The sequence below is a fragment of the Palaemon carinicauda genome, chromosome 29 (assembly GCF_036898095.1).
Source record: "Palaemon carinicauda isolate YSFRI2023 chromosome 29, ASM3689809v2, whole genome shotgun sequence".
Lineage (NCBI taxonomy): Eukaryota > Metazoa > Arthropoda > Malacostraca > Decapoda > Palaemonidae > Palaemon > Palaemon carinicauda.
The window spans coordinates 98,836,605-98,863,673 of NC_090753.1; the positions used below are offsets into that span (position 1 = coordinate 98,836,605).

Below are 27,069 nucleotides of genomic sequence, written 5' to 3' on the forward strand. Positions count from 1 at the left end.
CTTGGTGTTTGACTGTTGCCTCCCCATTCTCTGCACTTGCATATTTACCGCCAACTATCTTATTTAATATCCAACAAAGCATCTGGGTCACGGCCTACCCAAATCGGGTCGTGACAAGCATATTAGAAGGGAATTGAAAATGTTAGAGAAATCAAAAGGACACTAAAAGGAGTAAATTATGAATAAAATTTGGCAAACGAGATAAGTCGGATGCTAAAAATAAGACAATAGAAATTAAGGACGAATCAGACCACTGGGTGAAACTCCATGTGGCAAAGGAAATTACATAAGAGACTCAGAAAACAAGATATCCCAAAGGTAAACTTGCAATAAAATGATGGTATGTCTGGCAATGTTTTAATTATGAAAAAATGGCTATTTTTTTTTCAACATAGAAGGATAAAGAAAAAAAAAACTGTTTAAAAGTATTTGGTCTCCACGAACTTCCATTTCTTAAAGGTTGCCCATTGCCCTAGCAAGCAGAATAATGCCCTAGAGACTGACCATATATCTCATAATCAGCACCCAAGCTGCCTCTCCACCCAAGCTAGGACCCGGGAGGTCCAGGTAATGGCTGCTAATGACTCACCAGGTTCCAAACAGTAATGGAACTAACCAGTTTGAACGGAAATCGAACCACCGTCTGTCAATCACTAAACAAGAACAGAGAATCCAATATAAAAAAAAAACCTAAGAAATATTATCCTTTCTGCTCCAGGGCCAGTGTATAAAATGTGCACAGCACGCACTTAGTGAGTATAAGGAAGAACTTCAGCTTCGGGCTCTATGAGTCCTACAAAACACTTCTTATGCTGAAATCCATCGCCGAGATCCAACACTAGTGCATTTCTCTTTAGTTATGATAATCTGCGCTTCTACGAGAAGGACACTACAAAATTACACCATTGTTCTCTAGTCTTGAGTAATGCTATAGCCTTTTTGCCATGGTCTTTTACTGACTTAGGGTAGAGTTCTCTTGCTTGAGGGTACACTCAGACACACTATTCTATCTTATTTCTCTTCCTCTTATTTTTCAAGCCTTTATAGTTTATATATGAATGATCTATTTTAATGTTGTTACTGTTTTCTAAATATTTCACTCTAATTATTCATTACTTCTCTTGTATTTTATTGATTTCCTTTTCTCCTTTCATCACTTTTAGAGGTACTGAGTTTATAGCAGCCTGCTCTCCCAACTAGAGGTGGAGCTTAGCTAGTAATAATAATGGAAATAATAATAATAATACCTGTGACGATCCATGTTAGCAAAGGTAAGTTTTTTTTTTCTATGCAGACCAATAAGCCTGTTTCTTTAGAGGCTATCCATATGCTAACGAGTTCCTTCTTCAAACAGAACTCATTCCCTCTCGCCATCCTTAAAACCGCTCAAGTGAAAAATTCCTTCCCCATTTTCACTTTATAGCATTATATAATTTCAGAGTATAGAGAGCTTTGTGGTATATCAGGACATTAAGTATTTATAAGAAATTACAGGAAGCAAATTTATAAGCAGTACAACATGATGTTCTGCTCGTCCGTGGCACCTATGGGAAGTAACCCAACCGAATAGAAAACTTCTCATCCTGTCTCCTCAACAGACTGACCATGACAAACATCTAGTATCCTGCCCCTGAGTAGATACTGAACCTATGGGATTACCTTCCCTTGTCTGTAAAGCCATTAAAATAGGGGACCACATGTTAGAGCCAAGAAGGCTGCCAGGGGAGATGGATTGGTTTGAGGGTTCAATATTTGAGCATTGAGAGGTCCACAGAGATGTAAGCAGACTGAACCTTGGAGGGATGGTAGCCTGCCTAGTGGAAGCTTAAGTTGGCGCTGAGGAGGAGACCATGGCATAAAATTGTTCCAAATCATTGCTTAACCTAACCCAGGTTTGTGTGTAAATGTTTATATGATAAAAGTCTAGTTCACATTGAAATCAAGCCCCAAGGCAAGGTCTATACCAATCATGCTGCTGAACGTTCTTGTAAAAAAACTGGAAAGACAAGGGTAAACAAGTAACAAAATACATGAAACTAAACACTCCTATACAGTCACAAGAACATAAGCAGAACATGTGTAAGCAGATATCAAGACTTAGATTGGCTAACAGATATAAGACGTGATAACAATTCATAAGAAGGGGAGAGAAAATAGTATACTGACCTTAGATGGGAACTGATGGGAAAAAAGTCGGAATGTAATAGAGCCTTGTGCCGAAAAATTTAAACAATTCTCAGCTTTGAAGTGACAAAAATTCAAAGTAAACTAATACTCGGAAATGAAAATTTTCTGTACATAGAACTGTTTCGCTAAGAATAATGAATAACAAAATTGGAAGTAAACCAAATGTACTTAACGCAAAGGTTGATCTTTATGTAAAGGTTAAGATGGATCTCACTGGTCTTGTATCAGGAACGAGCAAAAAGAACGTTCTCAGTTGTTCATTGACAAATCAAAAGATGGTAGTTGAGCAAATATTAGTGACCAAGAGGCCTCGGCTCCAGTACCACTGTTGGTTCGCGTGTGTCCAAAGTATCCTGGCTTAAGAAGTGTTAAGACGGATTCATTGAAGCCAAAATCCCTAAGTCTTCGTTATACTCACTAAATCTGTGCTGTGCACGTTGATGCACTGACCCTGAAGTAGGAAAGACAATATTTCATTGGAATTTTCTCGTATTGAATTCCCTGTTCTATCCTATTACAGGAAAGTTCTTGGAGATCACAGAGCTCGTTAACCCTAAAATATACTTTTATAAAGCTTGACTGGTATGTAATTCACCCTACGTCCAACCAATTCTTATATCAAATTAAGAAGTTCTTAGGAAGTTCATATCCAAAGAGATCCATGTCATACTTTATGTACTGGTAAATCTCTCTTTTTAGGGTCGCAGGAACTCTTCGATAGTAACTGAAATAAAAGACAGATTTACTTTAGACTTAGAGATGTGCGAAGGTAGCACTTGAAGATTATTTAGAAAATTATAATTGCATACAAATGCTAAGCCAGCCCTGTAACGTTGTAAGGTCAAATCGTAAATAACTTCAAAACTATTTCCTAATCTGCTAGGAGCTTCCTTAGAGTATTCTGCCATTAACAACTTTTGAATAAGCGATCACTTTTAGGAATTGAAATACTATAATGAAAGTACTTGACTTAAATATTATGAAAATATGGGGACTGACTTTTGTTTATTGTTCTTATCAATAGGAAGTCCATTCCTCTTTTATTGGCCAGGTCTAGCCCACTTTATTTCATCTGTCACATTGAATTCTTCAACAGACTAGACTTCATTCACACACAGTAACCTTTTTCACAAAGCTCCAGTGAATATATGAGTACATTTCACATATTAGCAGACATGTGTTTTGCATAAATCATGCAATCTCCAAACTCTTTTCCGGAAGCCCATCTATTGAAATCTTACCTTAAATATGAGTATATTTGATGAACACTCCTCCTTCGTTTGTTCTTGGAAATTTTTGGGTTCGCTGGAATGCCAAGTTTTTTGAAGATATATTTCAGATCCTCTGATAAAGTCTCGATTTTTGTGATGTAGTCATAATCAAAATAACAAGGACAACAGTCATCGTGATAAAGTTTCCTGTGGAGAAGAGAGAGGAATTACTATGCTGTACTGTACTTAGTGAAACAACAACAACAATGAAAGCTTCAAGCTATAGCCCAGAGATCTCAGGGAGGTGATGATCTTGATTTTAAGTGGAATCATTGTACTGTAACTAGTATATAAATGATAGTTTTAAGCCATAGAACACTGATCTCAGGGAGGTGTTGATCTTAATTATGCCATTGTTTATTTGCCAGAGAGAGACGATTTGTGTCATATACCCTTTCATCTTTAATAAAGAAAATGGTTTTACAAACCAGTGAGCATCCGGTGTGCCTTCTTGGTATGTTTTTAGAACATATTTCAGAAACTGTGAAAACGTAACCTTTGGTTTCAGAACATAGTACAGTCTCTCATACTGCTTCTCTGAGTATCTGCAAGTAAAACAGAGAAATAAACAATTGCAAGACTTCTTGGACTCATTCATTAGAAATGAATGGAAATATTCAAGATGCAATTACTATGAAAAAAAATGAAAGGACCCTACTGGTAGGTTTTGATATATGACAGGTCTTAAATGATATGCTGTTTTAGAAATACATTTAGTTGCATGAAAAAACCATAAGGTAGAAGACATGCAAAAATAAGTTCAACAGAGTAACTAACTTCCTAATGGAAACGAGTGTTACATACACAGGTGATGTAATACAATACTTCATTATTCAAAATTTAATAAATTCTTTTTTTTGGTTGTGGGTCTTAATTTCCCTGCAGGTAAAGAATATATTTTAGATGCCATAAAATTCTATATACCGAATTGTAATGTATGGTTTACTACTTACTAGCAACAACTGCCTTATTTGGTTTTCTTGGGATACAAGAAGACGGAGTATTTTAGAATACTTAGACACAATGAAAAATACAATCACAAGGTTACTTACAAAACACCGGGATCAATTGGTGCTTTCATCCCAGTTTTAAGGTGGGTGTCAGGGGGCACCATATTGTTGGCAAAGAGGGCAGGAAGCCAGAATTGATGGAACCTCTCAAACCAGTAACTTCCAGCTACCCTCTAATGAGAAAATAAAGTCAAATATTTAAATGGAGTGAACAGACTATAAAAGTAATGTGGTATATTTAATATATGTTTAATATTAACGTCAACTCACTTGGCAGCTTGGTACTGTCACTACACTATCGACAATGTAATCCATTGTTGTTTATAGGAGCCAAATAATATCTGTTGCAAGTTTTTATCCATTGATGTTTATACAATAATGGCCAAGATCCGCTGTCAGAGGAGTTTTTGTGTTAACAGCACAAGATTTTGTTTTCCAATGAAACAGAACAGAAGGGTATTCAATAAATTAATGTTCCTTCTAGGGAATTTATGGGTATATTATTAAAGAAAAAAATAAAATTTATTATTAAAATATCAGAAATGGTTACACCCCCCCCCCCAAAAAAAAAACAAGTTGTAACAACGTTTGTTGTTGTTGTTGTTTGTGGTTTTGGGTTTAAATCCAACCCTCCACTGAAGTCGAGTGAACTACTTCTCGGGCGGGTCCATATTAATCATCTAACGAAACATTTTCATTATAACTTATACAATTCTTTGATTGCAGCATCTTCCAAATCATATGATCTTGTGAAAAGTAATGTCTTTAGTTTCTTCCTAAATTCAATTGCTCCCTTTAGGTCCTTCATTTCAGTTGGCAGTTTATTTTAGTGTCTGGGCGCACAGTAGCTAAAAGCCCTTTCACCAAATTTACTATTTGTTCTTGGTTCAGATAGCCTATGTTTGTCACTCATGTGTCTTGTGTTAACATTTGTTTCTAGTTCTAGTTTATTCAGGCATTCTTTTAGATATTTTGGTTCATTTTGGTTCAGTATCCTAAACGTTAGTAAGAGTAGCTTGTATTCAATTCTCGCTTTTACCGGTAGCCAGTGTAATTTAATTAGTGCAGGGGTAATTCTTTCCCTATTGTGTAGTCCTTTTATTAATCTAGCGGCTCTGTTTTGTACTCTCTGAATTTTCTTCAGCTGATAATTTGGTAAGCCATAGAACAGTGAGTTGCAGTAATCAATTCTTGAAAATATGTGGTGATTAATGAGTATGGCCATAGATTTTTCATCTAAGTATTTACTAATAAATGCTATGTTTCTAATATGATAGTTACAATTTCTTACCATATTATTTATATGTTCGTTCATTGTCAGTTATCATCCATGATTACTCCAAGATTCCTGAAAGATTTCTTTAGGTCAATGATCGATTGACCTATTTCAATTCTTTGGAAGCATTCGATTCTTTTTATATCTTTTTCATTTCCAAAAACAATACATTCACTTTTGTCTTCATTGAGCTTGAGCTTTTTTTGTTAACATCCAAGCCTTAATGTCATTCATTATTTCATGTATCTTTCTTTTAGCTTCATCAACTGATATTGGGAAATAGAATTGTGTATCATCAGCGTATATTTTAAACTTAACTCTGTGAGTTTCAAGTATATTTGCCAGTTCAATCGTGTAAATTTCAAACAGGAGAGGACCTAGTACATTGCCTTGAGGCACCCCTTTGGTTAGTTTTCTTGTCTCAGATTCAACATTTGATATTACTACTTTAACTTTGCGGTTTTCAAGATAACTCACAAACCAGTCGTGTGCTCATTCTACGATGCCCACAGCTTTAAGGTCTTCCATCAGATATGTATGTTCTACAGTATCAAATGCTGCACTTAAATCAAGCATTACAAGAATGCAAAACTTGCCATTTGTTATAATTTCTGTTATGTCATTTTTTATCGCTAACACTGTTGTTTCTGTGGAGTAATTTTCTCTGTATGCAGATTGATCATCAGGTATGACATTAAATTTTTTCAGATATTTCCAGGTTTGTTCGTGTATAGCAGTTTCAATAATTTTCGAAAAATATGACAGATTTGATATTGGCCTATATGAACTTAAATTGTCTGCATCACCTTTTCCTTTATACACAGGCTTGATACATGCAACTTTTTCACAATCAGGGAAAACTGCCTGTGTTAGACTCATATTTACCATGTTTCGGTAGGTCTCTTGTAGTCTGGTGAAATTTTCTGCATCTTTTACATCATTAATTGGAAATGTATCATTTCCGCAGTAGGTTTTTTTTACTTTCTTTATTATTCTCATATAATCACTCTGACTTAACTCTTTGAATACCCTTAGCTTATTTACACCTGTTGCTGATGTATTCCTTCACTCTATTATGCTGATGTTGTGAAAACTGGAGCAGATTTGATTTATTTTTTTTCTCAAAATAAACAATAAAATCATTTGCTAGGCATTTAGGATCATTAGTATGTCAGGCAACACTATTTCTGTCTTTAGACCTAATAGTTTCTTTAGGTTCTTATGTATTTTCCGTGGGTCATTTTCATTGCACACTTTTTTATAATAGGCCTTTTTTTCAACTAAGATAAGGTAATTGTAGCGATTTCTAGCTGCTTTGTAATGTTGCCAGTTTTCATTATTTCTATTTCTTTTCCATTTATCCTCCATTTTTCTTTTTCTTTTTTTTTTCTTCGTGTAGGCCTAATTCATTATCAAACCAGTTCGATTTTTCTTTAATTGTGATTATTTTTGTTATTTCCGGGCACCTATTATTATGATTAGTTGCAAGTATAGTTTTACTTCTATCAGTAATGCAGTTTATACAGGATTGTCTCTCTACGAGGGTGTGCTTCTCTTCACAGTTACAGACTGGTGTTATCCTTTTCATATCCTCTAGGCTTTGTTCAATGAACTCTTTTGGATCAAAGTTAGTCTTAATTCTGTATGTGATTTCCTTCTGTATTGCATTATTTTTTCTAACGTCTATTTCAAAAGACATCAACTTATACATTGGGGATATAGAGCAGTCAGGTTCAATCTCCATATTTAGTATGATGTTGTTGTATTTGTTTACTATAACTAGATCTAGTATATGATTAGACTGAGCTGTTGGTTCAGACACTATGTTTTCAAGGTCGTGGTTGTCAATCAATTCTCTAAATTCATTGACATATGGGTCTACTCTGTTATCGAGATGTAGGTTGAAATCACCACATATAACTATATTTCGATTGTCATTCAATGTATCTAGTAAGTTATTAAATTCATCTAGAAACATTCTTTTGCTTTTGCTCGGTGGTCTATAGAGTATAACTATTTGTAGATTTACAGTTTGAGATGAAATTTTAATATTCATAAATTCAAATGAATTAACTATGAGATGATTTCTTACTGTAACTTTGTATGATTTCTTAATTAAGATTCCAATGCCACCACCTCTTTTGTCCTCTCTTGGTTCATGATAAAAGTTATAAGATTTAGGTGTCATTTCATTTATTTTCGATCTGTCACTCACATTACCACTCAACCAAGTTTCAGTTAATAAGCAAATATCCACATCTTGATCACTTACGATTTCCTTAATGATATGAGTTTTATTGCCAATGGATTGTATATTAATTAGATTACATGATATTTTCTTAATCGAAGCCATGGTCAGTATTGTTTCTGGCTCTTATTATTTCTTGTTTATAAACTTCACAGTTTACTTTGTCATAGGATTTATGTTCTGTCTCATCATAGTTCTTTCTCACACAATTTATGCATTTAACTTCAACAACATTGCAATGACCCGCTGTATGTTCTCTCGCGCACTTGGGGCACGACTGTTTATTCTTGTAATTTGCTGCACTATGCCCAAATTCCTGGCATTTGTAACACTGGTAGGGCATGTAATGATCATAAACATTACATATTCTATATGTGGTACTAAGTTTATCTCCATTTTCATAGATTGCTTTACGCATCTTAGGTGTACATGTATTGATCATAAACATTACATATTCTATATGTGGTACTAAGTTTATCTCCATTTTCATAGATTGCTTTACGCATCTTAGGTGTACATTTTATAATATAGTGTTTATGTTTATCCATCCTTGAATTTTCTTGCATTATGATAGTCAGATCATCGTTTTCTACGATGTGTCTATTTAGCCACTGGTTCTTAAGCTTCAGACTTTGAATAATATCATCATCATCTTCTGGTACATTAGTAAGTTTTATCTTCGGTTTAAGTTTTCCTTTTTTCAGTAACAGTGATCTTGTTTACATTACCTTGTTCCAATTCTGATTTTGCCTGCTCCAGGTTCTGTTTATCAGCAAATTTTATGATCAGGTGGCCATCTTTTGTTTCAGCAGTGCTTTCAACTTAGGCTTTTAATTTGGTCATAATTGTTTTCTTATTATTAACTGCTGAAACCTCATCAGTTGATTTTACAATTAATGTTTTCTTTGATTTCAGCTTTTCAGCATATGTACCAGTTAGATGCTTCCTATCTATGTCATCTTCATTCCTTTTCTTTTCATTTTTTAATTCTTCCATTTCATTTCTTAATTCTTGCATCTCATCTCTTGTTTCTTGCACTTTATTTCTCATTTCTGTCATGCTATCCTTCATTTCTTCTATTTTATTCATCAAGACCTGAACCAAATGATGGGACATTACGACTTCTTCATCCAATACTTTTCTTTGTATGTTTGCTGAATCCTCATTGAAATTATCAGTGCAATTTCTACATATGTAATAAATATGTTCGTTACACAATAGTCTTCTGTCGGCTTGTGATAAATTTTCTATTAATCCAGAACATTCGTTTTCAATATGATACCATTTTTGACATCTATTACAACAAATTCCCTCATTGGCAACGACAGTCTTGTAGTGCTCACATAGTTCAGTGTCATCAGATTCCTCGGTGACCAACGATCCATTCGCTGATTCATCATTTCTTCCACAGGCACCTTCCTCCATGTTGTCACTATCATATACTGGTGTATTCTTCATTATCTGTAGAAATTCATTTGTTTCATCTTCAACTGATTTTCCTGTTTCAGTCTTTTCGTGAGGTTTCCTTCTAATTTTCTTAATGGCTCCTAACATTTTTGTAGTTTACACTATATTTAAGTCCAAATGGGTCGGGAAAACCATAATTGACAACTCTTACCTGTGTCCCAGTTGTAATCAACTATTAATTTGTAATTTTGCAATATTTAGCATTCCAATGACGTTGATTCCAATTTACATAACTTAATGATGTCGGAAATTATTAACTTAACGATTTTCACTTTTAACTTGCCACTATTGTTGTTAAATTTCAACAGAGCACTTATTCAGCACGTCCTCACTCCACCGAACACTACTACTTCTGGAATCAAACTGAATACATACAATACCTTAACCACTCAATTATATCCATGTCGTAACTACACTGATAGGGTGAAAATAGTTATCTCCGGCATGAGGATTTGTTAAGAATGATTATGGAATCATTTGTGGATTATTACTTACGGGAAAGAACAGAGCAGGGATAAAGGAGAGTAAAATACTCAAATTTTCAGATAGACAGGGTGTAATGCTAATGTAAGTAAAACTTCAAGATAATTTAAAAAAGATAGGTTGCCTAGAATAATGTGCAAGCGTGGATCCACCAAGTTCAAAAAGGGGGTTCGGAAAACCTAACCAAAGCAGCTGGGGTCAGGGGGGCTCTTTGAGGCCCCCGGAAGCTGACACAATTTTAAGCTATTTTATAGCGATTTTTCATGTATCTGAAACCCTTTTCTCCTTATAGTTGCATTTACAAGGTGAATACGCATTATGTAATAACAGCATCCCGATAATATAGATAAAACGTTAGCAGTAGTCTGTACAATTACTTTTAATACATGATTATATATTCCCGGGAAACCTCATCAACTGACTACCTCTTGAGTTATATCTATAATCATTGGAGCACCCGCATCCTTCCTTTCAACTATCAAGCAACAGCAATTCTCTACTCATCGAATTGTAGTTAGTCTCTCCCCTTTTTCCAACTTGATTCCTATCAGAAACAATATTTCTTTTATTTCCAGCTTATATATATATATATATATATATATATATATATATATATATATATATATATAATGGATGTTTTCCACTCAGGAGTGTGTGTTTGTGTGTGTGAGAGAGAGAGAGAGAGAGAGAGAGAGAGAGAGAGAGAGAGAGATTTCAATCTTTCACATCTCTTTTACTACATTCTTCTTTTAGCAACTATTGCACATATGATGTTGATTATTGTTTCAGTTTTATTCAAGTTTCTCAAAAAAAAAAATGGTTTCTAATTCTTTAAATATTTTCCTTGTTTTCGTTTTCATTCTATCTAATGTATTATTATTATTCTATAGAAACAATTTACCTGGCCAAATAAAACCTCAGCTTTGTTTGTAACGCATATTACATCTAGAACCGTTAAATTTGTTGAACAATTATAGAATTATGCAGTTTTCATGCCACGTACTTTTGTTAATCATGTCAGATTACAAATGATATTGAATAGCAACCAAATTATATTGTAATCCGATTTAAATTTCCACCTTAAATAAATAGGAGTTTTGCTTCAGATACAAATGGAAAAAGCTAACCGATAAAAGAGCCATATCAGAGTTTTCTGAGAATTAATATTACTCTCGAAAATTTTATTGTGACGACAAATGTTCCACAACGTAGTTTAATATCCTTAAAATAGTCATATCGAAATAAATTCTGCAAAGTAAACAACAGAAAAGCAACAGAAATATGCACACTAAAAGATCATGAATACACATTAAAAACCCAATTGATTCTGATATTTACATCTGACGTTGATATACATATACCATGGGGGAGAGAGAGGGCGGCCCAAATTTACTGCAGTATTAAATCGAAAATAATTTGTTTTTATCGATTGTATTAGAATATTGAACATATATATATATATATATATATATATATATATATATATATATATATACATATACATATATATATACATATATATACACACACACATATATATATATATATATATATATATATATATATATATATGTGTGTGTGTGTGTGTGTGTGTGTATAGAGAGAGAGAGAGAGAGAGAGAGAGAGAGAGAGAGAGAGAGAGAGAGAGAGAGAGAGAGAGAGAGAGAGAGAGAGAGAGAGAGGGGGGGGGGAATAAATCTTGAACGTTTCGCTGAATATCTGAATGAATGCTCTATACCTGTAGCTTAAAAAGAATTTATCATTACGCTATTACAAAAAAGGTAGACACAAAAGACCTGAAAAATTACTTCCCAATGATTTTACTCTTACTAAAATGTAAAATATTTAGAAAGATCTTATTACGCCAAGACACAAACAGTAGGGTTTAATCATCCAAGAGCGTAGGCAAGCTTTAGGAGTGGGTAATCAACGACTGATCATATCCATGTAGTTAACTAGCTATTGGGAAAATTAACAGAGTATGGCAAATAACCATGTGTGTAATTTTTAGAGAACGAGAAAGCATTCGATTCAGTAAAAAAACTTCAGCAATTATAAAAACCCTTTAAAGACAAGGAATAGAAAAATCCTATGTTAGAACCCTTGATGATATATACTGTATACGGGAAGTAAAGCCACCCTACAGTAAATTTACATAAAGATAGTTAAAATTCTGATTGAGAAAGGAGTTAGACAGGGAAACCACATCACTCTTAAATTATGCACAGCTTGTCCAAAAGAGGTTTTTAAGAATTTAGTTAAGGAAAATTATAACTTATAACATAGTTCTATTTTTCAAAAAATTGTAGAAAATTTGAAAATGAAGAAATGTAGGAAGGAAAATGAATATGATTAAAAAATCTGAAAGACAACAAATAAAGGTTATGGAAGAACCTTTAGAGAGTAAATGTATATGCGTACTTATGTTTCCCAAGGACTGAGGCCAAAATTAAAAGAAGGATAAGTAAAGCATGGACAGTTTTTGGTAAACAAAATGAGGTTATGTAAAGTTAATTACCGCTTTCTATAAATACGAAAATATTTAATCAGATGGTCCTGGCAGTAATAACTTATGCATCCAAAACTTGGAACCTTACAATGACCTTAAACATAAGCTAGTTACAACTCAAAGATCTATGGAAAGAATTATGAAAGTAAAAAAAAAAAAAAAAAAAAAAAAAAGACGGAAAAAGAGTAACACGGACACGAGAGCAAACTAACACAGAGGATATTTTAAGAACATGTAAGAAAAGGTAATAGACATTGGCAGGGCATGGGAGAAGGACATATTATAGATGGACATTAGGAATAACAAACTCGGTCGAGAGGCATTACAAAAGAAGTAGGGGAAGGAAGAAAAGACGATGGACTGACAAGCTAAATAAATTTGCAGGTATAGTCTGGCATGGAAATACCGTAAATAGACAGGAGTTGAAGGACATAGCGGCCTTTGCCATGCAGAGGACTAGCATCGGCTGATGATTATGAACATATCATGTATATATATAATTATATATTATATATTGTGGCGGGATGTTGCACAAACAAACCCCACACCCTTGAATCACTCTAGCTGACAAATGTCTCCACAAAACAAACTTTCCCCTTACGTTATCTAAAACCAGACTCTTTAACAGAAGGAAAAAAACTAAACATAACCTTAAAACTATATTCTCAAAAACTTACACTTAAAACTAGAATCAACTGCATCCAAAAACTTAACACTAAATATACAATAAACACCATTCAAATAAACCGAAAAAACTATCAAAACTTAACATTAACCTCACACCACCAACACCAAAATATGTACGTATATATATTTTATGGACACTAACAGTCGTCCACACACTGCCAACTGTCTTTTGCAGTCCACTACCACAGCTTTGTGGTCAACAATCCACTCGGTGGCCATTTGCCATAATTGTCTCAGTGATTGGGGTGGTTGTTCTAATTATAATCATCATCATCATAAACATCATCATTATCAGCCATATCAATTCACAGGCCTAGGTCATCAACAGTTCAGCAATCCAATAAAACAGTCCAAAAAAAAATCGTATACAGGCCAGGTCATCAACAATAATCCACTTTCAAACTTGAGTCTCTCCAAAGGAGGAATCGCAGCTCAGAAAAATCAAAAACACTTCCACGCTGGTCAAAAAATAATAATGATATAATCCAGCTCTCACACAACTGCCTTATGCTGCAGTCAAATAAAAAAAGCATTCGCTCCGAAACATTTACCACTGTCGTAACCTAACTAAAAAATGTAAACAAACAATCTCATTTAAACCAACAGTCTTTCTCACTACAAACGATCGTTAACCTAACTACTTTCGCTCGCTAACACAATATCTCTCTCTCTCTCTCTCTCTCTCTCTCTCTCTCACTCTCTCTCTCTCTCTCTCTCTCAGGATTTGGCAAAAACAAAAAATAAAAATAAAGCAAAAATAAATCCTCCACATTCCTCCCCCCTTACTTTGCCAAATCCTTCTCACACAACACTTACATTAATTTTTTCATAACCCAGTCGCAGTCGGGAACGGGACCTCTACTCCGAGTAACTGGGCCTCCATACACTCTCTCATTCACTTCTTCCTTATCACAATCATTCGCTATGTTAGCACTATTCTTATCTAAATCCCTATCATCTAATATATCATGTACAATCCCATCTACCTCGTTCTCGGTTGGCCCTATAATTACACTCATTTCTGTAAACAGTTCATCCATTTCATCAAAAACATTCTCAACTTTAGCAAAAGATTCATTCATGCTACTTATCATTCTCCTGTCTCATTCTTGCGTTATTCATTTTTTCTTTTACATAATCTAACGAAAAGCCACACACACTATAAGTATCATTCATACTCAGCCACGTTTCATCTGTATTAATACATTTATCCTCCACAATCACATGTACATTTACACCCTTGTCATACTTATTCGTATTCTTACCTATACCTATAAATTTCCCTTGCACTTTCTCCTCACTTAAAACTTTCAAACGCCTCTTTTTCCTATATTCAATTAATACTAATTGTTTATTTTCTAGCCCTAACTTCTCATGCATACTAGGTTCATACTTGCTCATTTCCAACCAATTACTCATCCCATTCTCACAAACATTAATCCTATTCCTTCCACACACACAGGAGGACTCACCCAGCTGAACCCTCTTACACTCTAGTTTCCCGAACATCCTGGCTGATTTACTCCCTTCTTCCTACATACCCTAGCTACATGCCCATCTACACCACATTCAGTACACTTACCCCGCGTCTCCTTGCACATTCTAGCATAATGACCATCCTTACCACAATTACCACAAATCACATTCATACGATTACTCCTACATCCACTTGCTACGTGCCCAGTCATACCACACCGATAACACTTAATCACTTTCTCTTTCTTGCACTCGCTAATTCTATGCCCTACCTCACCACATCCAAAACAAGCACCTAGAGCCCATCTACATTCATTCTTCTTATGACCTTCCTTTCCACACCTATAACACTTTTCATTACGGACACGACTATCTGACATACCTCGCTGCGCACTAACACTCCTATCCCTCCAAACCTGATTCCCTTGCCTAAGCCCTTCATTTGTCCTTACAGGTATTCCCACATTACTCGCCCTAACACTCCTATCTACTACACTATCAGCTACCCTCATCGGTCCTCTCATAACAGCATCTCTAAAACTAACAAATTCTGGCACACTTTCCTCCATTCCAGTTCTTACACTCACAGATTTACTTTCTTTCATACATCTATCCAACTCGTAATCCTCAACTATCTCTAAAATATCATCCTATGTCAATCTTTCTATCGTCCACCTCATTTTCTCCTTCCGTTTCAAATTAACAAACTCAGCCACATTCTCGGGTACAGTAGCCAAAAACTTCTTCACTAACTCCTTATTCTCATTTATACCTTCATCCCCATACTTCTTCCTAGCTAAAGTCTCCAACCTACATACGTACATTGATATAGCTTCTCCTGCATTCATCCTTGCCTTATCAAAATCATTCTTACGCTTATACTTAACACTCCCTTTCATACGTTTTACCTGCTCAATTATTCTCGTTTTCACACTTTCATAATCAACGTCCCCTATACTCATTATCACTCCATACATCGTCAACAAATACCCAGTCAAATATTCTCCTAACTCCCTAGCCCAAACTCTTTTACTATCACCATAATTATCCTGACAATACCTCTCATACTCCTTGAAAAAATCATATACATCCCTACTGCTATGCTCATTGAACCTTTCACACCGAGGTACCTCTCTCATAAACACAGTCTTACACACATCACGTTCATTCTCACTGCCATCATCACTGTCTACTCCCTTGTTACCTTCTTCCTCATTCGAATATAATGAATCCACTTCCACACTTAAATTCCTATCCTTAACCATTCCCTTCTTACCCTTTTTCTTACTTACCACTTTCACCCATTCACGATCGTCCTTGTTATCAACCTGATACTTTTTCTTCTCTTTCTTCACATCACTTTTACCTTTCCTTTCATCTTTCCTCTCACCTTTCTGTTCATCCTTACTATGCCTAATTCCCTTATCTTCAATATCACCATCACTATTACTACTATCACTATCACTTCCTTTCCCATTATCACCTACCTTAACCTTCTCTTCCACTACCAACCCATTACCCGAAGCTGAGGACACTCCTCCGACTGCACCTTCCCCCATTAAAGTCTTAATTATCCACATTACTTGCCCCATCATATCTTCCATTCGTTTCTCCATTCGTTCTTCATTATTTCGCATCCTCATCTCAACACCCTCTTCCACTCTCTTTACAGTTCCCTGAATTTCCCTCAGTTTCCTATGCATCTCCTCATTCTCACACCTTAACCACTTATTCTCTTGCAACAACTTCTCCTCACGCTCCTTACTCAGCCGCAATTCCTCCTTCAAAACCCTCAACTGTTCGTCCATTTTTCATCAACCTTAATCTAATTTCTTATCCTATTCAGTCCTTCGTCTAAGAGTTCAGCTATCAGTCCCGCCTCAGCAATCCCTGTTCGGGCGCCAAAATAATGTGGCGGGATGTTGCACAAACAAACCCCACACCCTTGAATCACTCTAGCTGACAAATGTCTCCACAAAACAAACTTTCCCCTTACGTTATCTAAAACCAGACTCTTTAACAGAAGGAAAAAAACTAAACATAACCTTAAAACTATATTCTCAAAAACTTACACTTAAAACTAGAATCAACTGCATCCAAAAACTTAACACTAAATATACAATAAACACCATTCAAATAAACCGAAAAAACTATCAAAACTTAACATTAACCTCACACCACCAACACCAAAATATGTACGTATATATATTTTATGGACACTAACAGTCGTCCACACACTGCCAACTGTCTTTTGCAGTCCACTACCACAGCTTTGTGGTCAACAATCCACTCGGTGGCCATTTGCCATAATTGTCTCAGTGATTGGGGTGGTTGTTCTAATCATAATCATCATCACCATAAACATCATCATTATCAGCCATATCAATTCACAGGCCTAGGTCATCAACAGTTCAGCAATCCAATAAAACAGTCCAAAAAAAAAATCGTATACAGGCCAGGTCATCAACAGTTCAGCAATCCAATAAAACAGTCCAAAAAAAATCGTATACAGGCCAGGTCATCAACAATAATCCACTTTCAAACTTGAGTCTCTCCAAAGGAGGAATCGCAGCTCAGAAAAATCAAAAACACTTCCACGCTGGTCAAAAAATAATAATGATATAATCCAGCTCTCACACAACTGCCTTATGCTGCAGTCAAATAAAAAAAGCATTCGCTCCGAAACATTCACCACTGTCGTAACCTAACTAAAAAATGTAAACAAACAATCTCATTTAAACCAACAGTCTTTCTCACCACAAACGATCGTTAACCTAACTACTTTCGCTCGCTAACACAATCTCTCTCTCTCTCTCTCTCTCTCTCTCTCTCTCTCTCTCTCTCTCTCTCTCTCTCTCAGGATTTGGCAAAAACAAAAAATAAAAATAAAGCAAAAATAAATCCTCCACAATATATGTATATATATATAATTATATAATATATATATATATATATATATATATATATATATATATATATATATATATATATATATATATATATATATATGTGTGTGTGTGTGTATATATAATATATACATATATATATATATATATATATATATATATATATATATATATATATATATATATATATATATATATATATATATATATATATATATATATATATCCATCATTGAGAACAAACCCCGTATTTCAAAACAATCATCTAGTTCCATTATTATTATACATATAAAGTTATAGTCCAGCTCTCCTCCTGTTGAAATCTATTTTTGAACTATATGTATTTGCCATTGTATTTCTAGAAACTCCCCCCCCTCTCTCTCTCTCTCTCTCTCTCTCTCTCTCTCTCTCTCTCTCTCTCTCTCTCTCTCTCTCTCTCTCTGTCTATCTATATTTTCATTTAAAACGTATGTAATATGCACTGACATCCACTATGATTAAATTCAAGCAGAACAGTTTGATATGGTAATAGGCATATCTTCATAGAAAACTAATTCAATGAACATTAATGTGTCAGAATATATATATATATATATATATATATATATATATATATATATATATATATATATATATATATATATATATATATATATATATGTATCTAGAAGATATATTCTACGATCTACCCCATTTCTTTCGCTTTAAAAATATGTAATTATTCTTTATATTGATAGGGAATGTGTATTAATCCTTTTGTGATTATCATCATGATGGTAATGTTGAATGGTTACGACTGTATATTATTATTATTATTATTATTATTATTATTATTATTATTATTATTACAAGTAAAGCTATAATCCAAATTGGAAAAACAAGATGCTATAGCGTAAGGTCTCCAACATGGAAAAATAGGCCAGTCAGGAAAGAGAAAAGGGAAATAAAAATACCACAGGAAAATTAATAAAGAATTAGTATTAGTATAAGATATTTTAAGGACAGTAACAACATTAAACTAGATATTTCTTATATAAACTATAAGACTTGGAAAAAAAGCATAAAACAGCGTGCCCGAGTGTGTATTCAAGCAAAAAAGTTCTAATTCAATACAATGAAATACCATGGTACAGAGGCTAATGCCCTACCCAAGACTAGAATTCAATGGTTTGATTTTGAAGTGTCCTTCTCCTACAAGAGCTGCTTATTATCATAGATAAAGAGCCTCTTCTACCAGTACCAAGAGGTAATTAGCCATTAAACAACTATAGCGCAATAGTTAACCTCCTGAGCAAAGGAGATCTGTTTGGTAATCTCAATGTTGTCAGGTGTGTGAGGACAGAGGAAAATGTGGAAAGAATAGGCCAGACTATTCAGTGTATGTTCACGTAAAAACCAACTGAGCCGTAACCAGAATTTTTTTTCCAATGTAGTAATGTTTAGCCGGTCAAAGTACCTAATAACACCAGCGGTAATATTTCAATCTGTTCTAGTTTAGTGGAGAGTCTCACTTTAGCAATCATATCTCTTCAAATCAGAGAATACGAGGGAAATACTCATAGGAAAGTTCGCTCCTTTGTACGAATATAATTTGCATATATTTCCAAGCGACAACTATAACGTTGATGGAAATGATATGCAGAAGATGAATTTAACATCAACATCTACATAATGAATATAAACAAACACTTACTATTTCATAATCTAAATGACACAAACTTTACTAATATGATGATTGTGGGCAATCACAACTACCTACTTAGCACTTTAAATATATGAATATAAGATTTTAGTGAATTAGAAAGACCCAGTCATATTATAGACCCATCAAGTGAACCGATACTGCCAGAACCAACATGTGACTATGTTTTCTGTAATGAGGACTTACGTGAAATTCTTCCTGAAAATACTTTGAAAATACTGTCCCATAATATAAGTAGTGTTCCTCAACACCTGGACTTTTTATTTGACCAATGTTTTAACCAATCTACAGTCATGATTGATACCGTTGGGCCATGGGAAACTTGTCCAAGTGATGGCATATGTAACTTATATAATCAGAGTAATTACTGTTCATTCTTTCAGAATAAATCGACACAAGGTGGAGGATCAGTTATATATCTATATTAAGGTTACAAGGAGAAAATATTACTGATACCTGGTTAAAACTACCCCACCTTGAATCACTGTGCCTCAAAATAAGTAAGCCCTTTATTTTTATAATAGTTTTTTTTTTCAGACCACTCAATGCATCACTTGATGATTTTTTTTTTTTATTCAATGGAACATATTTTAGATTATGTATCCAGCCTTGATTTACAATGTTATTTGATAGGAGATTTTAATGTAAACTTATTAAATACTAATATCAATGTAATTTCTTATATCAATATTTTTCATTCCTACAACTTCTTTCAAGGTATATTAAAGCCAGCTAGAGTAACCTCTACCTCTGCAACTTTAATTGACCACATATGTTCAAATGACATTCACAATTACATGAAAAGTGGTATACTTGATTCATCTATCAGTGACCACTTCCCGGTATTTGGTCTTTTTTCAACATTTGCCTTGAAAAATACAACATATGTGCACGTAACTAAGAGAATTATTACCAGTGAAAAAATTGCCAGTTTCAAAGAAGAATTAAGAAATTTCATGTGGGATACAGAATTAGCTAATATGGAAGGAGTTGAAAATATATCTAATTCATACATGGACACATTCAAGAGACTATACAACACTAATTTCCCAATAAAATCCTGTTTGGATAAAGAAAAACATTTTGTCAAACAATATATAACTCCAGTTACAATAAACTCAATAAAACATCGTAACAAGTTACAAAAGTTAAACGCAAAATTACCACTAACATATGAAACAATATTCAAATGGTATACGAATACCATAACATCAGCAATAATGACAGCTAAAGAAAATTACTTTAAAGAAAAATCTAGTGTACAATCAGGTGACTCTAAGAAAACATGGAAAACTTTACATTACTTAATGGGGATAAATAGATCCAATTTGCCAATTTCTATGAATTTTCAGGAAAAAAACTCTATCCAATAACAACGATATTGTAAACGGATTTAATAACTATCTCACGAATATTGAAAACAAATTAGCTTCAGATATCGGTTCACCTCCAGTTTCATTTGAGTCCTGTGGTAAAAATAAACTTGTTTATATCATCCTGTCGTTCATAAGGAGTGTGATGTATGTACCTTCTTAGTTAACACAATTGTTTATTTATGTTTATGTCTGTCTCTGATAATGTTTGTTTTGTTGTTTGCAGGGTAAAACTGCAGTGGAATTGTTAACTGAATAAAACCTTAGTTCATGATACATCGGGTTCACTTCAATTTATTCAGTTAATCAATTCATTCGCCATAGAACGGCTTCTGCGCCCACCCCGGTTTGATGTGGTCCCTGACTCTGCCCAGGCCACCAAGGAGTGGACACACTGGCTGAGGACGTTTACAAACTTTGTTCAAGCGGTGCAGCTGACTACCTCTACGCTTGACAAGCTGGTTCTTCTCACTAACTATGTGGCTCCTAGTGTGTATGACTACATTTCTGAGTGTGAGACTTAAGAGAAGGCTGAAGAGGTTCTGACATCTTTGTACGAGAAACCGAACAATGAAATATTTGCCAGGCATCTGCTTGCCGCTTGCAGGCAAAACTCGGGTGAGTCCCTGGATCAGTTTCTGCAGGCACTGAAGCTACTTGCTAAGGACTGCCAATTCAAAAGTGTAACTGCGGAGGAAGCGTGTGACAGTTATGTTCGGGATGCCTTCATTAATGGTTTGGTCTCTGGTGCAATTATACGCCAGCGTCTGTTTGAGAATTTGACACTGAACTTAAGTACTGCTTATGAACAGGCCCAAACTCTAGAAATGGCCCAGAGGCATTCAGCCTCCTACTCTTCAGCAGAACCTGTTAATGCTGCTGTGTCAGCAGTGAGTCGAGAGGAGGAATCGTTTAGTGCTGAAAATAACAGAGTCTGTTTCTGCTGCTACTTCTAGTGCTCGATGTTTTTTTTGTGGGAACAACCTGCATCCCCGAACTCAGTGTCCTGCTAAGGACGCAGTGTGTTTGAAATGTAAGAAGCAAGGACAATATGCTAAGGTGTGCTGCTCTGTGAAACAAGCGAGTGGCTCTTCTAGCCTAAAATATTCTGCAGCAATGCTAGCTTCTATAGTGGGGGCCTACCCTAAGTGTCTTGAAAAATATATAACATCTCTCAAGCTTAATGGTAGCCCTGTCAGTGCACTTATTGATACTGGGAGTTCGGACAGCTTTGTGTGTCATAATTTAATGGACCTAAACAAACTAACTATGTCTCCAGAGCATGGAAAAGTCTCCATGGCTGATGAGTCCCTGTACTCAAACATCTTAGGTCTGTGTAGTGTGGACTTGGAGTTAAAAAGAAGTGACTCATCACGGTGTTGAACTCAAGGTGTTACAAAGCTTATGTAGTGATGGGATTCTAGGGCATGACTTCCTAAGGAAACATTCTGGTCTGGAAATGGATTTTGGAGGAGAGAAACCTCCCTTGAAGATATGTTCACTAGGTGTTCTTAAGGTGTCCTCTCCTTTCCTTTTCAAGAACCTGACACCAGATTGTATACCAGTGGCTAATAAGTCAAGACTATACTCCTTGAGTGACAAGAAGTTCATTGAAATAGAGATTGAGCGTTTGATGTCGGAAGGAATAATACGGCCTAGTAATTCTCCTTGGAGAGCTCATGTGCTGGTGACATCAGGGGAGAATCAGAAAAGGAGGATGGTTGTAGATTACTCTCGTACTATAAACAGGTTCACTGAGCTTGATGCTTACCCCTTGCCAAATATCGACAAGATGGTGAACAACATTGCACGGTACAAGGTGTTCAGTACCTTAGATCGGAAAAGTGCATACCATCAGGTTGCAATAAGAGAAGAAGAGAGACCGTACACTGCATTTGAAGCTGGAGGTAAACATTATGAGTTCAATCGCATTCCATTTGGATTAAAAAGTGGACTAGCAGCTTTTCAACGTGTGCTGGACGAAATCCTTAAGAAAGAAAAAGTAGGTGGTACATTTGCTTATGTAGACAATGTTACTGTGTGTGGTGAGACAGAGGAGGAGCATGACCAGAATTTAAGAAGGTTTTTGAAGGTGGCCGAGGAGTACAACCAGACTCTAAACCACAGCAAGTATGACTTCAAAGTCAGAACCATTAAATTACTTGGGTATTCAGTAACAGATGGCGAAATCAAACCCGATCCATTAAAGGATGGAGCTTCTCTTCGCATGACCATGGGATTGCTTGCACATTACTCAAGATGGATCCCAAACTTTTCAGAGAAAATCCCCACTCTCACACAGGCCAATTATCTACTGAAGCACTGCAAGCTCTCGGGAACTTGAAGAAAGACATTGCTAGTGCTGTAGTAATGGCCATTGATCCCTTTTCACTGTGGAAACGGACGCCTCATGTCAGGCGATAGCAGCTGCTCTGACACAGAATAACCACCCAGTGGCTTTCTTCTCCCGCACTTTCACTCGCAGTGAACAGGGACATTCTGCAGTGGAAAAGGAAGCTTATGCCATAGTGGAAGCATTGAGGAAGTGGAGACACTACTTAATTGGACAACATTTCAAGCTCATCACGGACCAGCGTAGTGTTAAGTTTATGTTTGACTCTAAATCAAACAGTAAAATAAAGAATGACAAAATAACAAGGTGGAGAGTTGAACTCTCATGTTTTCACTATGATATGGTATACCGTCCAGGAACAGAGAACATACCAGCTGATGCTCTCTCCCGCATCTGTGGTGCCGCTACTTCTGATAAACTCCGAGAACTTCATGAAATCCTATGTCACCCGGGAATATCTCGTATGATGCATTTCGTCCGAGGGCGGAATCTACCTTACTTGGTAAAAGAAGTGAAGAAAATTACCACCTCTTGCCAAGTGTGTTTAGAGCTCAAACCTCGATTCTTCAAATACTTGGGACAACTGATCAAAGCAACCCAGCCATTCGAGAGGCTGAACTTAGATTTCAGAGGCCCAGTTCCCTCTCAATCTAGAAACAAGTACTTCTTCACGGTTGTGGATGAATTTTCAAGGTTCCCTGTTGTTTTCCCATGTGCTGATATGACCACTAGAACGGTCATCATTTGTTTGGTGCAATTATTTGCTTTGTTTGGTATGCCAGCATACATCCACACTGACAGGGGTGCATCTTTCATGTCTGAAGAGCTGAAGGATTTCCTGATGAAGAAAGGTGTAGCTACCAGTCGCACTACACCTATAACCCTAAAGGGAATGGTCAGGCTGAAAAATATAACGGAATTATATGGAAAACGCTAACATTGGCCCTTAAGACAAGAAACCTTGATGTGTCTCAGTGGGAAACTGTTCTCCCAGATGCTCTCCATTCTATACGCTCCTTGTTGTGTACTTCCACGAACAGTACTCCACACGAGCGCCTTTTCCTGCATAGTAGAAGGTCCACCACCGGCCAATCGTTGCCTACTTGTCTCATCTAAGGAGAACGTGCTCTCCTGAGATGCCATGTAAGACACAGCAAGAATGACCCCTTGGTGGATGAGGTTGAAATCGTAGAGGTGGACCCCGAGTATGCTCATGTGAAGCTTTCAGATGGTTGGGCGACTACGGTTTCATTAAGACATTTTGCTCCCATGGCTAGTGACAACAGAGAAAGTACAGATGCTGGGGATCCTGTACCTCAGTCGGAGGTTCCTGAGGAATTGTCAGTTACGAATGCTCCCCAGGAGATTGCACGTGGTATCTCCCATGTGGATACTGCTCCTCAGAATGACACTCTCCACGAATCACTTAGTGCCTCAACAGGTAGCCTCACCTCCTCCACTTCGAAGGTCAGAGAGAGTGAGGCAACCTCCAAAGTACCTTCAGGATTACTCCACGTGAACTTAACTCAGAAGGGAAGAATGTAGTAAAAATAAACCTTTTTATATTATCCTGTCGTTCATAAGGAGTGTGATGTATGTACCTTCTTAGATAACACAAGTGTTTATTTATGTTTATGTATGTGTCTGACAATGTTTGTTTTGTTGTTTGCAGGGTATAACTGCAGCGGAATTGTTAACTTAATAAAACCTTAGTTCTGGATACACCGAGTTTACTTCAAGTCATTCCTTCCAGAGCCAGTCCCTTCCTTATTTTGTTTTCAACCCACAACACAGCAAGATATTAAGAATGTTATAAATAAACTAAAAGTTACGTCTCCGGGTTTTGATGACATCAATACAAAATTACTCAAGGAATGTGCTAATGAAATTTCTCAATTTTTAGAGTTAATTATAAATAAATGTTTTACAGAGGGTATTTTTCATAAACAATTGCAAGTAGCAAAAGTGATACCAACATTTAAGAAAGGTAAAAAATATAATTATGATAATTTCAGGGCGGTCTTTATCCTTCCAAGCATTAGTAAAATATTTGAAAAATTAGTTGCCATTTGATTGATTTACTACTTTATAAAATTTTCACTATTAACTGACTGTCGGTATGGCTTTAGATTCAATTACTCAACTGAACTAGCTATTCACTAACTTTGCCAAAGTATTCATGATACATTATATAAGAAAAGTAATCAAATTACCGTGTTTTGTGACCTAAGCAAGGCTTTTGATAGCATATCCCATTATATTTTGCTGCACAATCTAAGCATATGTGGCATACACGGAAAAGCTCATAATTTCTTAGAAAGCTATTTATCCTCCAGAACATAATTTACAGTATACGATTACAAATCTTCTTCCTACAGTACGGCCAGGTGCGGTGTTTCACAAGTGTCTATTCTGGGACCAATCCTCTTTTTAATATATGTCAATGATATAATACATACGAGTACTAAATTAAAGTTGTTGTTGTTTGCAGATGATACCACAATATATGTACATGATCACAGCATTAAAGATATTACAGTAATTCTAAATAAAGAACTAATAAATGTATCAAATTAGATTAGAGCAAACAAATCAACACTGAATATTTCAAAGACTTTCTAGATGCTATCTAGTTCCACATATTTAATTAAAAAGAATATTGATGTACAATTGAATAATAAATCATTGAGTCGAGTCAACTACATCAAATTCCCAGGTGTAATATTTGACAAAAAACAAAAATGGAAAGCTCACTTACAGTAAGCTTGTATTAAAATATCTCAAGTTAAAGGCGTAATATATAGAATTAGAAATAATGTAACTAAATACTCCCTAAAACTAATATATTACTCTATTGTATATCCAGTTTTATTGTATTGTTTGGGGAGGAACATTCAAAACACTTATAGACCAACTGTTTGTTGCCTCAAAAAATGTTTTTAGGGTAATGTCATACATATCTAAATATGAGCATACCAACCCTCTCTTTTATGACTACAAGCTGCTTAAATTACCAGATTTCCTATCTCTACAGACTTGTTTGTTTGTATTCAAAGCATTGCATGTGTATATCCCATCAGCATATCCCATCCACTGGTGCATAATGTCAACACAAGACGACCTCATGGCCTAACAGTACCGTATTGTCGCACTGTCCAGGCTCAGTGCAGTGTGATGTGCGGGTCGTTACACACTGAAACAACCTCCCACAGCATATCAAATCACTTACTTCTATTAATATGTTTAAAAGCAAAATTAAATCATCATTATTGCAAATCTATGATCCATAGTTATACATGTCAATATTACTATCACTATTACCATTTTTCTACTATTATCAATCATGATACTATATAATTATTGTATCTGTATATGTGTATGTAAATGTACTTATGTATGCACATGTATAAGTGTGTGCGTTTATATGAACGTTTATATTTGTATTTCTTTATACATTTGTGTGTGTAGGCTAAGCTATATGTGTGTGTGAGCATGTGTAGATATTGTATGCAGGTATATGTTTATGTATGTACATATGTAAGTCTGTATGTACATATATTTGTATTTGTGTGTGTCTTTAACTAGCCCATAACACTTGCATGTCCTTATTTTTTTATGTTAAATAAATCTGGTCCATATAAAAGCTTCATGCTTAATGTACTTGGGCTGTACTACTATTGATTATAACACGTTTTTACTGTAACAATTGCCAATAAAGATATCAATATCAAGATCTCTCTCTCTCTCTCTCTCTCTCTCTCTCTCTCTCTCTCTCTCTCTCTCACGTATACACAAGATTCTAAAATAATCTTTCTTTTTTTACCTTTATCTTTACATTAAGGGGTCGGTGGCCTGATGTGACCTTTCCAAACCCTTTCATCAAAGACATCCTATTCCACCAAACCTAATCTCTCCATATTATCTGTCACCACAACTCGCCGTCTAATTCTCTTCTTCCCTCTCGATCTTCTCTCCTTAACAATCTCTCCATATTATCTGTCACCACAACTCGCCGTCTAATTCTCTTCTTCCCTCTCGATCTTCTCTCCTTAACACTTTCCTCTCAAGCCCTCCTCACTTCCTCCCCACAAACTTCTCAAATAATCAAGCTCCTCAACTGA

At 35.5% G+C, this 27,069-nt stretch overlaps 1 protein-coding gene across 1 annotated transcript in view; it reads right to left on the reverse strand.

Moving 5' to 3' along the window:
* Positions 1-356: 356 nt before the first annotated feature.
* LOC137622748 (carbohydrate sulfotransferase 11-like) overlaps positions 357-27,069 on the reverse strand; it is a 28,788-nt gene continuing 2,075 nt past the window's right edge. The window contains exons 4-7 of the mRNA XM_068353339.1: positions 4,511-4,641; positions 3,887-4,003; positions 3,429-3,605; positions 357-2,911 (exon numbers count right to left, since the gene is read on the reverse strand). Coding sequence (XP_068209440.1) covers positions 2,806-2,911; positions 3,429-3,605; positions 3,887-4,003; positions 4,511-4,641 — 531 coding nt within the window. The 3' untranslated portion in view covers positions 357-2,805. The remainder of the gene's footprint in view (positions 2,912-3,428; positions 3,606-3,886; positions 4,004-4,510; positions 4,642-27,069) is intronic.